This window comes from Branchiostoma floridae, chromosome 2, assembly GCF_000003815.2.
Source record: "Branchiostoma floridae strain S238N-H82 chromosome 2, Bfl_VNyyK, whole genome shotgun sequence".
Taxonomy (NCBI): domain Eukaryota; kingdom Metazoa; phylum Chordata; class Leptocardii; order Amphioxiformes; family Branchiostomatidae; genus Branchiostoma; species Branchiostoma floridae.
In genome coordinates this window covers 23,117,700-23,133,339 of record NC_049980.1, presented here as the reverse complement: position 1 = coordinate 23,133,339, position 15,640 = coordinate 23,117,700, and the positions used below count along the sequence as shown (strand labels likewise).

General features: G+C 45.1%; 2 protein-coding genes across 2 annotated transcripts in view; both read left to right on the top strand.

Moving 5' to 3' along the window:
• Positions 1–5,219, top strand: part of LOC118407877 (jouberin-like) — a gene marked incomplete in the record, with an annotated part of 14,322 nt that extends 9,103 nt beyond the window's left edge. The window contains 9 exon segments of the mRNA XM_035808446.1: positions 241–452; positions 593–694; positions 1,401–1,517; positions 2,212–2,268; positions 2,912–2,980; positions 3,232–3,394; positions 3,615–3,685; positions 3,811–3,896; positions 4,144–5,219. Of these exon segments, the coding sequence (XP_035664339.1) occupies positions 241–452; positions 593–694; positions 1,401–1,517; positions 2,212–2,268; positions 2,912–2,980; positions 3,232–3,394; positions 3,615–3,685; positions 3,811–3,896; positions 4,144–4,294 (1,028 nt within the window).
• Positions 5,220–6,160: 941 nt separating this feature from the next.
• LOC118407892 lies at positions 6,161–8,877 on the top strand. The gene is made up of 2 exons (XM_035808467.1): positions 6,161–6,771; positions 8,156–8,877. The coding sequence occupies exons 1-2, from the start codon at positions 6,166–6,168 to the stop codon at positions 8,654–8,656; spliced, it is 1,107 nt and encodes a 368-aa protein (XP_035664360.1). The 5' UTR covers positions 6,161–6,165; the 3' UTR covers positions 8,657–8,877.
• The last annotated feature ends 6,763 nt before the right edge of the window (positions 8,878–15,640 follow it).

Below are 15,640 nucleotides of genomic sequence, written 5' to 3'. Positions count from 1 at the left end.
TTTAGATTTTGAGTTCCCTGTATCCATCTGTTGATGTTATGAATGTTCTTTATGTCCAGGATAATTTGGATCGAGAGTTAGACTGTTCTGTTCAATTTTTCTGAAGTTATTTGGTATGTAATGGTTCAACATCAGCACAACCAGTTTTATATCCCATCTTTTATGTCCCACCTGGACCATGAAAAGTACTAACTGAGGCAAGTACATATGCACAAATCTGTATTTCACCTATTCCTTTAGTTGCCAGACTAGATGCTGGAGTGATCTCAGATGACCTTCAACCACCCCTGAGTCCTGTCAGCCCAGGGGGAAAGACTCCAGGCACCCCATTGGCCACACAGTCAAGTTTCAGGGCAGAGACACCAATAGGAGCAGAGATTACATCTCTGCATGAGGAGTCCAGAAGAGCCAATCGAATGGACAGAGCCATTCAGCTCTTGAGCTCTGTTTCTGTAAGAAACCTGTTTTTAAAAGCTTTTATGGTGTTGGCCAAGGATTAAAAATTGTATTCCCTATGACTTACAATCTCTGTTATACTGTTACAGATTTCTCATGACATATCCATTCCTTTCTGTATTTGTGTATCTCTCAGAGGACGCAACAAGGAAGCTACCAATCTACCCCCGGGGTGCAAGGCAGCACTACCATGATAAACAGTACATGGGGGTCAACTTTTGACAGGACACCATACACGGTGAGTTAGCTTAAGTTCTACTTATTATAATCAATTGTTCAAAATGTCTACTGTGACTTTTTGATGAGTGAATTTTGATGAGACCTTTCCTTTTGTAAAATAAGTTTTGATTTTACCTTTTCAATGTTTGACCAAAGTCAAATACATGATTGTACAAAATGCCACGTGATTTGTAATGTCGTCCAGGAGATACCACATGTACAAGTGTGCTGCCTGGTCAAAACTTTTCCAGGGAGTCTAGAATCTCTTCAACCAATGTTCTTTTTGTATTTCCTTTTTACAATACTGACAGCCGCTGGGAAAGAAACAGGTTCACTTTGTCAGGAACGACTTGGGCTATGGGGTAACAATTATAGACTATTAACGAGCATTGGTGACACTCACTGAGAATTTGTATCTAAAATCACATAGAGACACAGTTAAAAAAGCACAAGGATGTATTTACAACATCTACACAATCATAGATGCCTTCAAAACGCCTTAGCTATATATGCACATTATTTTGTCTATGTTCTACTATGCACAGTCCATTTGGAAAGTGCAGTATACTGAATGAAATGCCTGCTTGGTAAATACATTCCATTGCACTGTGTTTATAAACATGACATTCCAACTGGACTAGTCTGACCCTTAACTGTAATTTCGATGTTTAATCAGTGACAGTAGGGCTGTGAGTGATGACTTGTGCTTGTTTGCGATTTTGCAGCAAAGTCCGCTGGGTACATGGAACCAGCAGCGTGGCTGGACACCAGACTTTGTCCCAGTGGGGGGACGACCGGGCAGCCCAGTGAAGGGGTCAGCACCGCAGGTCTCCTTCCAACCTGTAAGTCTTCCAAATAATACATTACATTTACATTTACATTGTCCTGTGATAGTACAGCTCTGCGTGTTGTCACTGTTAAACTTTATTTCTGTTAAACTGTTGATTTACAACTGTATGCTCCCAGCATGATCTTCATGAGACTTGAAATGTAGGAACAGGCTGTGCAAGGAGAATGGTCTCTTGATTATGCCCTTCTTCCTTCCCTACTAGCAGCTACTAACATGGTCCTATCTTGTGTTGATAAGGTGTCTAAACTTTTCAGGCATGCAGGGATCTGCACTTAACAGGCAGTTTGAAGTAGGATTGGCAGACTCTGTGGAAAAAGGTTTCAAAAAGAGCATGATGCACTTGAATGTAGACTTAGTAAAGACTTAGTAAAGTACTAAGTCTTCAAGTACAGTTCTGGTGTTTGAAAAATCAGTCATTGAAAAATCTTCAATGTAAAAAGCCTTAAACATGATAGTTGCGCCAAAGTCAGTGAGGAGCAACTGCCTGAGGTTTTGCTAACTGACTTGCCCTTTTCCCCACTGATTTGCATGGGCAAACTGTACGTTTTCTGGACCCTTTTATACTAAACGTGTACTCTGATCCTATAAAATTCTTATAATACTGCGTATGATTTTAAAAAAATCCTTCAACCTTGGTGGATTTGGGACAACAACTAACCCACTTACTGACTGACACTAACTTGCAGCAACATGCCGAACAAAGGAAGAGACGTGGGGACCCACCCCGCGTAACCTTCGACCTCGTATGTTTGATTTCAGTTTGTGTTTGAGCCGTAGCAGGACTAGAGGTAGACAGTGCTTGCTAGAGAAGATGTTAGATCTGTGTCAAATCTGGGCTTAGCCTAAAATTTGTTATAGACCTACTGATGAATATGACGAGTTACTGGAAATAATAGATAATTGTCTACTTTTTAGTGAAGCTTTATGCATTAGTAGATGCATACCGGTAGATCTTAATGCAAGTGTGCTGTTATCTACATGTTCTTATGCCATAACATTCATTTACATGTCTGTGCCTGGAAAAGGGCGTTTCTTGATATGTTGACTGTGCACTTATTGAATAGACCAGGCAGTCAAAATGCATTCACCGTTAACAATGTTGTAATAGTCATGTACTAACACTTTATGGACTATGCATTCTCAATATTGTTGGCATCCATCCATCCATCATTCTCAATAAAGTGCATTCGCAAATACATGATCACCATATAATCCTTTCAGGCAAAGGAAGTCGTTAGAAATCATGAGCATGTTTGCCATTTGTACATTGCAGAATTGTGTACATCTAGATTGAAAGGAACTCCAGTGATGATTGAGAATCACAGATGACATTGTTGTAATTTCTTGTAGACTGTTACCGGGTAGTAACATTTCAATGCTTCACAGGGAAGTGCCAAGAAGGGTCCCTCTGTCAGTGTGCGAGCCATCAGAGCTACATCTCCATTCAGACAATCAGTAAGTACAGCAAGTTTGATAGAGGTACAATACTCAAGCTGAAGAGATGACAGACTTTCTTAATTCTCCATGGAGAAGACAGTAATCCAAAATGTTAGGATTGATAAGATAAGTTCAATTCCTGAAGTTAACTAATATGTAGTACATGTAAAATATAGTTTTATCACACAAGCATGCAAGTTGCATGTGAACAGTTAAACATATTAAAATATAATAGGCAAAATCAGTCATTTTCTTTCTTGTCTCCACAGGTGGTTGCCTTATACGATTACCAGGCTAGCCGGTCGGATGAGTTAACCATCCAGCGAGGACATAGGATAACAGTCCTGTACAAGGATAACGAGAACTGGTGGTTTGGAGAGCTGGACGATGGACAGCAGGGGTTCTTTCCTTCAAACTATATCACTGAGGAAGGTACGTGTACTCAGAAAACTCAAACATCATAAGATGTATCCAAAGATAATACCTTTCGATCATCGATTTCGATCTGGCTTGCAATGTGTCTAAACAGAGAAGGTGCACCGAGGGTACAGATCTGTGTTTGCACACGTGAGAAATCACAGAAATATAAGTGGAATCCTGATGCTGATGTGTTTGCCTTGTTTCTTTGAAGCCAAGTTTCCGCTTGTTTCAGCTGACTGGCAAGACCAGGAGACTCCCCAGGCTGAGGCTGCAGCAGGTGAAGAGGAAGACACCAACACCAGGGTAGGATATCTCTCACGAGCAGTTGTCATTGATTGTTATGTTTTAAGACTGTAGAAAATCCGTTCCTTTTGTTGAAGATGTGAAAACAGATGTGAAGTTGTTGATTGTCCTTTCTTTAATCCCAGATGTCAGCCGTGACGACCAAGTCAGGTGAACTGAAGATCCTGTCAGGACCTGACAGTGATACAGAGGACATGTCACAGAAGTCCAGGTTTGGGAGATATAGTTACTTCATTTTCTTTCTTAAAACTTCATGATACTTTTTTTTTGTAGACATTACTGATAAATATATACATCAGATTTGTATTATGACCAAGAAACACATCTATGTTGATACAAAAATGTACATGTAAAATCATTTTAGCCATGTCTTTATCACTTGATTATTACCTAATGTAGCTACATTGTATGGGTATGAGCTAAGTGTCATGGTCTTGCAACTATTTTTCTCCTTCCAGGTCAAGGCGCAAGAAAAAGCAGGGATCAAAGGAGAACTTAATAAATACAGGGGATGATTCACTAGTGAGAACAACCAAGTCAAGCAGGAGGCTCAAGAAAAGAGAACAGATACCTGCACCTGGATACAATAACTATGGCTTTGAGAACTAGAGGGAAAATTCCCATAGCTGGTCGTACATGCCATCACTATAGTATACAGACACATGGTAACACGTGCACGGTCAACTTCTCACTAATTCTCCCTTATGAGTCAGTATTGCAATACTCTATTGCTAATACATATATTAGGTGACTGTATCATGTTTTTGTATAATATGTGTATCTCTCATGTGTATGGTGCTGCTTTTAGATTCTTTTTACACTTTTAGTATGTACTTTTGAGCAACTGTTTTATAGAAAGTTTTAATGCCATATTTAATACATTTGTATGTCTAAGTATGATTTGGTGCCAAATGTTGTAAGATGCACATGACATTAGTCAGAGTTGAATCACTTACTGTTGCAGCAATATATGGGTGCTGAAATATAGCAACATTTTACTGCAATTATTATTCTCATATTTGTTCAATGTTATAGTAAAAGAGTGCAGAGGTCCCTTTCTTGTGCAAGATGTAATGGTCTTTTTAAAGCAGGCACTTTGCACATATTGTGTTGTACATATTAGATGTATGTATTTTTCTATCAATACACACAACATATTGACCAAAACAGCCCTGACATTGCCTATGTATATAGTATCCTGTTTAAGTACAATCTCCAATTTAGGCTTCAAGGACTGTTTTAGATTGCAGTTCAAACTGTGGACAGGTATATTTTTGCTATGTGTCCAGAGATCAGGAGTTCTAGGTCACCTAGGACATATGCAATGGGCCAGGTGGGAGGCCCCACACAGGGCAGGTCAAGTTTGTGCTACAACAACAAGTACAAAAGTTTAACAAAAGTTTCCAGGCAAAGGACAATGCAGATAGAATGCAGTATGGCAGCAACTGTATATTTTTCCTTGTGTATGTTCTTTCAAACATTTGCCAACAGCTGTATTAAGTTGCAAGTTATAAAGCATAATAGTTTTTCTGTATCTGTCTGGTTGTGTCTTTCTCAAAGCACATCTTGCTACATATGTATATGCTTCTTCTTGGTATCAGGCTTTGCTATGGAAGATTAAATGTTTTCCATTAGACAAGTGCAGGCTTGCCGGTGGCTGACAACGCCCATGTGTGACAGGCACACTCAGCTGCAGAGATATATGCTACATTCTGGGTTTATGATTTAACTCTTGACCGCTGAGCAGCCTGCTACCGAGGCTGGGACATTCCGCCCGGACATTTGTAATCCATTTATAACTGTCCTGCTTCTGTGCGGCCTAGATCAGCCACAGAAACATGTTCCATTCCCTGTCCGGGTTTGTTTAAAATATTCCGAGGTCCAGGCTCTTACAGTGATAGTAGAGGCATTTCTGGACTGCCGTAAGCCGATCTTGGTATTGAGAAGCTCCGCCTCTCGTACCCAGGGTGTTGATAAACTGTACACTGATAGGAAAACATCGCGGGCCGCAGGGAGGCATGCAGCTGTTTCAGGTCGAATTTCGAAAGTCTATACAATGATAAGAATGATGGATTAAAATAACAATAAAATTAATCATTTACATATTAGAATCTGAAGCTAAGTACCGATTTAAGGGGCTCAATTTTGTTAACAAATAGGGGTCGGTGTGAGCTCATCGTGGAAGTTAAGTTTAATTTTATCCGACACCTAGCGGTGTTCATTCAAAGTTCATTCTACCCTCGACACTTTAAACTCCATTGCACATGCCATGGCTCCAACAGAATGTGACAAAATATTTGTCACGTAAGTCTCAACATATCTACCGCTTCTAGGCGTTGACGAAACCATATATTCCAAACCATATACTGCCCGATGCAATATCTCACACTCGAGCGGAGAGAAGGGAATAATTGTGCGAGAAAAAATCGCGGATTTGCCCAATGACACTTATTAAGGGGAATTGAGGGTAGCACTATCCCATGTTGCTTTGCGTGAGTGAGGATAAGAGATCCCACATTTCCATATGGCAGTCATTCTGTGGTCGCATCTCAGGAGACAAGGACATCACCATGAGTGCCCCTGTTCTGCGCGGAGATGTTACGCTAGTCAACCACAACTTGATGGAGGTGTTCAAGGCGGTGATGAGCGAGGCGCCTCTGCCGGACGACGACCAGCTCGCTAGGTTCGATCCGGAGGTTCCTCTTCGGAGTATGAGCGGGGACGAGCTGAAGAAACGCTTGTCCGAGCTCACCGGAGAGGATGCCGAGCTGCTCCTGGCCATGACGGGGAAGGACGTGAAGGCGCAGGAAACGATCGTAAGGCTGGCCCACTTCACGATCCTGGCCGCCAACAGCTCTGCAGCCGCGACGCAAAAGATCACGGCGTCGCCGGCTGGGAAGACGGCAGCACAGGCTGTCGCCAACATGCTGGAAGGGCAGGGCGACGCCACCGGACAGAAGGCACCGTCCACCGCGACCCGGGAGTCCGACACCACCAAGCCGCCGCCGGCGAAGAAGGCCAAGAAGTCCAAGCAGCCCCCGCCTCCGACCGAGAACGACTCCGACAGCGACGAGGCTGCGTTGGAGGTTAGTATGGTGATCTTTCCGATGTAGAAAGAATGCGTGCCCAGTTTTCTAAGAACGAACCTGGCAAGTTTCGAAACTTTAGTATACACCGCAGCGAAGAGTAGTATTACTGTACGAGCAGTGTAGAGGCCATCATTTGATAATTGTTTGGGCCATGAATTGTGTAGCGGGTAGGAGCATGGGTGCCCCCCCATGGAAGAATATTTGTGCTTACACGTGGTTAGGTCGAGCTGAGGTGCGCCGAACAGATCTAAATCCCCGCGTTTGGGTGCGAGCTAGAGGAAGCAAAACATGCTCGACTCTATTAACCGGGATGGAGGCTAAGGGTGCCCCCCGTGAAAACATTTCTCAATCACCAGATTTTGACGGGTAAGAGCTAGAGGGCTCCCCAGTTGCACAAGTCGAGTTCGTCTTTTTCAAAAAATTGGCTAACCGGGGTAGGAGCTACGGGTGCTCCCCTGGACAAACGGAGAAGACAGCGTGTGTCAATCGCTTGGTTCCCAACGGGTACGAGCTAGCGAGGGCTCCCCGTCTTTGTCAGTAAGTTTACGGGGTAGGAGCTTCGGGTGCTCCCCTGGCCGAAATAAGAAGACGGCGTTACCTGATCTTTGATGGGAAGAGCTGAGTGCTCCCCAGTTGTAGGAGAGGAAAAGGAGAGAGAGAGAAAAAGAATTACGGGAGGGGTAAGAGCTAGGATGCTCCCCTGACTGAAGTGAAAGACGGTATTGCCATGACATAGAACTATTAGTATGGGAATCAATAGTGTAGCCAACCGGGGCAGTCAACGATTCATTGGGTCAAATTCGATCGCCTTGCCATCCAAAAATTCTTTTATTTTCCAGTTTGAAGTTTGTGCCCCTTGATCACTCTGAGAAGGTATAAAAAACCCTGGCTCATTGGAGTTAAAAAAAAAAAAAAAAAAAAAAAAAAAAAACCCACCCCCAAAAAGTGGTTTCCCTCGCCTCTCGTTTAACTTGTGCAGACTACTAAGTACGGTTGAAAGAGAGATGAGTGGTGACTTATTGCATGTCGTTTTTCAAAAATTACTCAGCCTGACCCGAAATGAAATATCAGGATGGCGATTCCTGAGCGAACTTTAGATACCGCAGATGGCAAACAATATTTTCCCAGGGCCTAATCGACTCTGGTCTTTGTCAGAGTGACAGTTAAGCACTCTCAGGGAAGTGTCAATTATTTTCGCAGCACGGCGTAAACCACAGATTTCTCTCAATTAGCTGGCTATCCGTCTGGTCGCCGGCGACAGATCAATCAAGGTTCTTGAACATGACGCTGTGACGGGACCCCCATGGGGCCGTCCCGATCACAGGCGAGAGTGGTTGATGAGACTTGTAGTCTGATGCAAATCTTGGTCTTTCCTTCTCAGGATGAAACGCTTCAGCGGGAAGTGGACAAGGTGAAAGAAATGTGCCTGGATCCACTCATTCATAGGTACCCGGCGAAGTTGCACGGGGCCCTGATGAAGTTGGTGGAGACAGCTCGCCGCACGCGCGCCAAGCAGATGGTGGTGGCTCGGTACATGTCGGTGGCGGAGTTCTGCTTGAGGCACGCCGCCGAAGAGGGCATTGGCGAACAGATCCGCCTGATGTTGATGACGCCGGGCGAGAGACGCTTTATGGAGGAGGCAAGGAGGGCTGAAGCAGCCCTCCACGGGCGAAGAGCGCCACATCCAACCGCCGCCTGGGGACCACCCCCCGACCGCTTCCCGCCACGCCGCCAGGACGAGGGGGCCACAGGATGGGGACCGCCCCCGGCCCGCCGCCCTTTCCAGGGCAGAGGGGGGGCCAGGCGGTCCCAGACCTGCTACAACTGTGGCAAGAAAGGACACTGGGCAAAGGACTGTTTTCTGCCCCCCAAGGGCCAGTAGTTTAGATGGCAAAGCAGCCCGATAGGGGATCACACGTGAAGCGTGGACAGAAGAGGAGTAAGAACTTAGAACTGTAGGGTAGCTCAACGTCACGTTAACTTATATTTCTATCGACACGGAATTAGGAGTAGGACACGTAGATAATATAGAGGAGAGGAACCAGCACCGTATATCACGCTGAACGTAGAAGTTAAAATTCACCCTACATTAGTCAATTGTACTCTCTTTGCACCGGTTAACTGAGTTCCTCAAAGTCTTGTTGTGGCCTGCGGGTAGCCCGGTGGGGCGAAAGTTGACAATAAAGCTTGAAGGTCTCAAATCATTATGGCAACTTTATTTTTTTCATGGTGTTTAGAGTGGCATGATTGATGTTTGACAGATGTTGACAAAAAATACGGCTATGGGGTAAGAAAGCCGACATTTCTAATCCTTGTGTGAACAAGGATAGGAATCCCGGGGGTGAAACAATTCACCTAGGTGTGTTGGAACAAGCCGCCATTTCCAATCTTAGCGTGAACAAGGATGAAAGTCTTGGGTGTGAATCAGTCACTTTGTGTGTGAAAACAAGCCGAATTTATGATCGTGGTGTGAAAAGGATGAAAGCTCTTTGGGGTAGATCGATCATTTGTAGGTTGACGTAAATGGTGCGACAAATGTATACAAAACACGACGTTTCTGAGATCCTCGTGAGATCAAGAATGAAGGTTCTGTGGTGTGAGTCTATCACCTTGGGGTGATGACTGTTAAAAGAATCCCATGGCAAACAATGATAAATGTTTCTAAAAGAAAAAAAAAAAAAATAATAATAATAATAATAATAATAATAATAAATGAAGAAAATGACGAGTATCGGAACAATAGCATTTGTGTCACTCTGGATAAGGTGACTACTCAGCTGAAAGGGTCTAGATGGTATCTGGAAGGGGCACGGATTGTCAGTTACTGCTCTACTGGCCGATATGGAAAACTGACCGCACATAAGGTCTCGGGCGACCAAAGTATGGCACGTCCGAAGTAAGGCTTAATAGACAAGGAACTTTGGGCCTGATCAGGGGAACAAAGTTACGAAACTCCCAGAAAACTCTGGTCTTTGTCAGTATCACGATGTCAGTCTCAGCCGTAAATCGACGTTTCACAGTACGACGAAAACGCACTGTCCGTTCTTTGGGAGACTCATCCGTCAATTCGGCAGCGACAAATCAATCACTGGTTATAGTGACAACCCGACTACACTTAAAAGGTCGCGATATACGTAGCGTGGTGAATAGGTGTGAACGAAACATGTATGCAAGCTGGGCCAGACACAGGCGACGGTTTGATTCTTTGGTGATTCCACCTCGGGGTGTCAACACGGAACCTACATCTAGTAGATGACAAATACAGGAAATGAACTGAAATGTATATATTCCATGTATGCGTAGAGCTATCCGGAGTTTCCTCTCGAGATCCCCAAACTTACTGGGAGGTTATTCCTAAGGGGCAGCTAGGCGAAGGTATGGGAGAGACGAACGTCCGCTATGAAAGAGTGAATCTGACTAGGGCTACGAAAGAGCATCAACATGAAGCACAGTCGTAGCTCTTAAACCTAGCTTTAGGACGGGAAACACGATAGAATTAGTAGGTGGCGGCGGTGGAGGTACATATAAGGTCAGAGTACCCCCTCCAACTTATTGAAGATATTGTAGAATGTAGAACGGCACTAAGAACGTCAAGGTCTTATGTAATCTCGTTGAAAATAGGGGCACATAAGGACATTGCATTTGAAAGTCACAGAAGGCGAGCGTTATGAAAAGGAAGCCATTTCGGTGATAATTGACGGCAACGTTGAGGTGTCAGATCGGGAAGCCATTCGTCATCGCCCGTGTGAGGTAGACAGCGAAAGATTCGCATAGCCTGGCTAGCACGATAAGGAGCATTTTGACGTATGCTAAGTAACACCTGGCGTGCAGGAGGTCTGTGAATTTCTCCCATAGAGGAGAAGAGGGACTGATCCTGACTGGCCGGGAGGAAAAGTTACATTATGTATGCCATGAGAATACGGAAACATGGGGGTGAAGGTCAAGATGGCGTATGGGTTTAGTTCAACCCGGAGGGGGCCAGGATAGTTTCAAATAATCTGTGAATGTTTGAAGGTACGGAGGAACTTGCCAAGATGAAGTCTTTCTGTACAGTACCAAAATCTTTAAAAAAAAAAAAAAACAAAAAAAAAAAACACAAACCACCCAGTAAGCCTTCCATTTGTGTGTTTTTTATAGATTCCCCGCTCCTCTGGACGAGAAAGGTTGACGCCAAGCTTACCATCTTTCGATCCGTATCGAGTGCACACTCGATCAGTAGAGGATACTACGTGGGTAACATATGATGGACAACCCTGGCCGGAATCCGTTCCTACCACACCGATGCCAGCAGAGGAGGCTGTTCTTTCCGAAATAAACATAGACCCAACCTCCATTCCGTTTAGGAACCCGAAGAAGTTCGTAGCGGGTTCCCTCCATAACAACGTAGACACGTGGTCACAGCTTGCGTCATTTTCCGACAAAGAGAAAGAGGTGCTAGACTGGATAACGAATAAGGTAGATATCAATGATTTCCTCACACCATTTGACGGTGATTTCAAAGGAACGTCATACAGGTCTGACACGCCCCCATCAATCATTCTACCTAACGCCAAGAACTGCGCGGAACATCGTGATTTCTTAGCCTCTGAGATACAGGACAGACTGGAAGACGGTTCCATTAAAATGTGGGGGAAAGTGGGACAGTGCAAACCACCCCACCTAGTATTGCCACTCACAGTAGAACCTTCGAAACCAAGAATGTGCTGGGACGGTCGTTACCTAAACAACTGGACCAAGAGTTGCCCATTTAAGTTGGACTCGATCACTGAAGCACCGAGAATGTTGCACAAAGGCGGCTATATGACGCATACAGACGAAAAGAGTGGATACTCCCACATCTGCTTGACAGAAGAAAGTTGCACATATTTCGGCTTTCAATTTGAAGGTTTTTTCTTTGTATACCGCACTCTCGCGTTCGGGTGGTCCGCGAGCCCATATATATATAACACAACTGGAAGTGTAGTTTCATCATACGCAAGACATTTAGGGGTACCGACAATGTTGTACATTGACGACCGACTGAATGGTGAAGCGGCCACCGGGCCTAACACAGGTCAGACCCCCCAACCATATGCAGGGGCACAGACGGCTAGCTACGTCATGTGCGAGTTACTAACAAGAGCAGGATACTTCCTCAGTTTGAGAAAGTGTATCATCGTCCCAACTCAGATTTTGGTACATCTAGGCGCGGGCCTGAATTCGAAGGAGGGGGTCTTCTTCTTTCCGGAAGAAAAACGCCAAAATTTCACGAGCTTACGAGAATCGATCCTAAACGCCCCGACGATAACGCTCCACACTCTACAAAAATTTGTTGGAAAATGCGTCTCCATGGCGTTGATGGTACCGGGAGCCCGAATCTACATAAGGAGATGTAATAAACTTATAGGAGACATGGCACGGGAGGGCCAAATCCGTGTAAAGCTACCTGACGACGTACGCACCGAAATAGAACACTGGCGTTTTGTAGATGCAGGGATGAAACCAGTACCCTGGAGAGACGAGAGACACACATCCATCTCTATAGCCTCTGACGCGTCAGGATACAGGTGGGGGGCAGTACTGCACAACACAGATCATAAGGGCACAGACGTCGAACTGGGAGACTATTGGCCAGAACACGACAGGGTTAAAGACATAAATTGCAAAGAAGCAAAGGCTGTGGCCCTTACACTAATGTCGGCAGAAAGGTGGATAAGAAACTCTAGAGTGGAACTGAAGGTGGATAACAAAGCGGTGGTAGATGCATGGCAGGGTGACGGTGCACGATCTTTAAACCTGAATGAGGAAATTAAGAATATATTCGAGGTCACGGTGAAACAGAATATATCGTTGTCCATGTCCCATGTCGGCACAAAAGACAACGAGGCGGACCGTCCATCCAGACAGCTGTCTAAAACAGACTGCATGTTGGCACCACACCTATGGAGGCGGCTACAGGAAGAATTTGGGGGCGAGAGAGGACATACGATTGATCTCATGGCCTTAGATTCAAACACTCAAAGGGATATGGCTGGAAACCCACTTCGACACTTCACACCGTATCCAACACCGAACTCGGCAGGCGTTGATGTGTTTAAGCATAACCCCACGCTTTCCCCAGAAGGTCACAGGGAGAATGCGTACGTCTTTCCTCCTATTAACATAACCGGGGTGGTGGTCAATTTCTTGATCCAGTGGAACGCAGATGTTACGATAGTAGTCCCAAAACTGTGCCCAAGACCCCTGTGGTGGCCGACGCTGCTAGGGGCAGCGAAACAAGCCATCAGAATAGCAGAGGCGGGGAGCACATCAGCAATATGGTTTCCGTCAAAACAAGGTATGAGACCGGGGAGGATATTCCGGCAGGAGCTATGGGCCTTCAGGTTAGAACAAAAATAGCCTCATGCATTGCTCATTCGGGGTATTTAATGCCATAGAATGAACACATACGGTCTCATGTAAACATCGTCTCATTATCACCTGATTACAGCCGCTACCCCTGATCCCCCGACAATGGACGCCGTCAGTAGCCTGTCCAGAGTGTCACCATCCCAACGATCACGATTTCAGAAGGTGCCAAATGTGTGGATACGAGAGGCAGCCTTTTCCGCCGCCACGGAAGATTGTCCACGTGGACGAACAGAAAATACAGGCACGACTGGAAGAAGTACACAAGATGGCAGGGAGTACGGATTATGGAAAGAAGAAGGCAGCGCTTGAGAATGAACTAAAAAATTTTCTAGGCAATAAAGCCCCTCCAAAAGACCTTGCCACGGCTTCACCCAAAGATATATGCGGTTTCTTGGTGTGGAAGGACGAAGGGGGGAAAACCACGGTCCATAAAATGGGATGTAAAAACTTTGGGGAAAAACGGAAATCAGAGTGTGGTTGCCCGCAGCGGTTGGCAGCCGGGACAGTGGACTCACTCATAGGACAATTGAGATCTATCTTTATAAGGTCAGGGCGGGGCGGTGACTGGAATAATGCCATATGCACGGGGAACCCAGCGGCCGCACCCATGGTACAGGAGTACCTCCGGATAATGAAAGCCGAGCAGGCTAACGCCTTGATCCAACCAACACAGGCCCAGCCGGTTTTCCACCACAAGTTGGGAGCGTTATGTAAACATATAGTAGGAAAAATGAGGGATCCGAAAACGAAGGAGAGTGCATTATTCGTGTTGGCTCGTGATCAGGCGTTCTTCAAAACCATGTTCTTTGGAGCGGACAGGGCGTCGGATTTAGGCAGGTGCAAGGCGGAAGAATTGGCGTGGCTACCCGATGGCGAAGGTATTCTTTTTAATCATACTTTCGGTAAGACCTTAAGAGACGGGACAGCAAATTGTTTTCCGGTTCTCGCCAACAAGAATGTCACAATCTGCCCAGTACGAGGTCTGCAAGCGTACATGACGATGGCCAAGGTTCTGAACGTTGATCTCAGTAAAGGTTATCTCTTTAGAGCGGTAAACAAATCACGAGAGGTAACTAACGAGCCTCTATCTTACGATGCGGCACAATACCGCTTTAAAGGGTACCTAACCGAGATGAAAGAGTATGAGGGAGACACCCTTCACGGTCTGCGCACGGCCAGCGCCATCACCATGGTAATGGGGGGTGCGAACCAGTCAGCCGTCATGGAGCATGTGGGCTGGCGAAACAAGGCAACAGCACAACGGTACTTGCAACTCAGGAAGGTATGCCACGAGGAAACCCCCGCGGCTGTCTTGCGAGATCAAGTATCAACGGGGACCCAAGGAAACGACTCGGTCGGACAGGTGACTGATGTGGCGAAGGTGTACCGACGCAAGAATCGCGACCAATACAGACCGGTATTTTAGATACCTTTGCCAAGACAAAACTAAGAATAGATAAGCATTGTTGCTCGGGCCAGATTGCGAGTAAGCATTAAGTCGCCAGGTGCACACGAGGAAAAGAGACTGATATTCTAGGATGCACATGTTGAACAGAATTGAACACAAACAAAACAAAGGAAGGGAAATTGAGTTGTTCATGAAAGAGTAAGGATGGAAGAGAAAACTACATTAAACAAGTAACATGACGACTGCAGTGTGTGTGATCGTTTTTTAAGAGTATAGAGGTGAGGGAAACCATGATTACGGGGTAGGGTTGAGAAGTGAAAGTGAATGGGTTAGGTGAGGTTTGTGAGTATTGGAGGATAAGGAAGATAAGGTTAAGAGATAGGGGAAAGGAGCATAGAAGTAGGGAGAGAAGTGAAGGGTCCCAACACAAGATCCATCACTTAACCGAACAGAGAGTAAAGTAACATGGGATTTGGTACTATCCCATGTTGCTTTGCGTGAGTGAGGATAAGAGATCCCACATTTCCATATGGCAGTCATTCTGTGGTCGCAGAGTGAGAGTAGGGGTCGAACCATTAGGCAACTTAAGGGGGGTTGCAAGAAGAAGGAAAAAAAAAAAAAAAAAAAAAAAAAAAAAAATCTCCGCGCGTGTTCTCCATGTTACTGAGCTCCTGTTTCGGGCTTCAGGCCTTTTGGCCCCAACACAAGATCCATCACTTAACCGAACAGAGAGTAAAGTAACATGGGATTTGGTACTATCGTGTTGTTAGGCCAAGTGTTCGTGTTCGGACAGCAGTTGTTCCTTTCGCAGTGTGCGTTTTAGATCTACAGTGGATCTAGAGGTTCCGACTTTATCATCCTCCATGTATGTTGTTTAATCGCGGCTGTAACATACGTGTAAATTGGCAAAAATCGATAATTTCGTATGAAAAGACGTTTTAAGTTACGAGACAATCCCTGAAACCATGACCTTTGTTGTTATATATACCACAGACATTGGGCATTACTAAAGCATTTATCGGTTCACGAAAAAAAGAATTTATTTCCCTGAAGAGTCTACGTGTATAT

Coding starts and splice junctions, on each gene's coding strand:
- LOC118407892 (XM_035808467.1), top strand. CDS start 6,166: ATGTTGCTTTGCGTGAGTGAGGATAAGAGATCCCACATTTCCATATGG. Junction 6,772..8,155: donor GCGACGAGGCTGCGTTGGAG/GTTAGTATGGTG, acceptor TTTCCTTCTCAG/GATGAAACGCTTCAGCGGGA.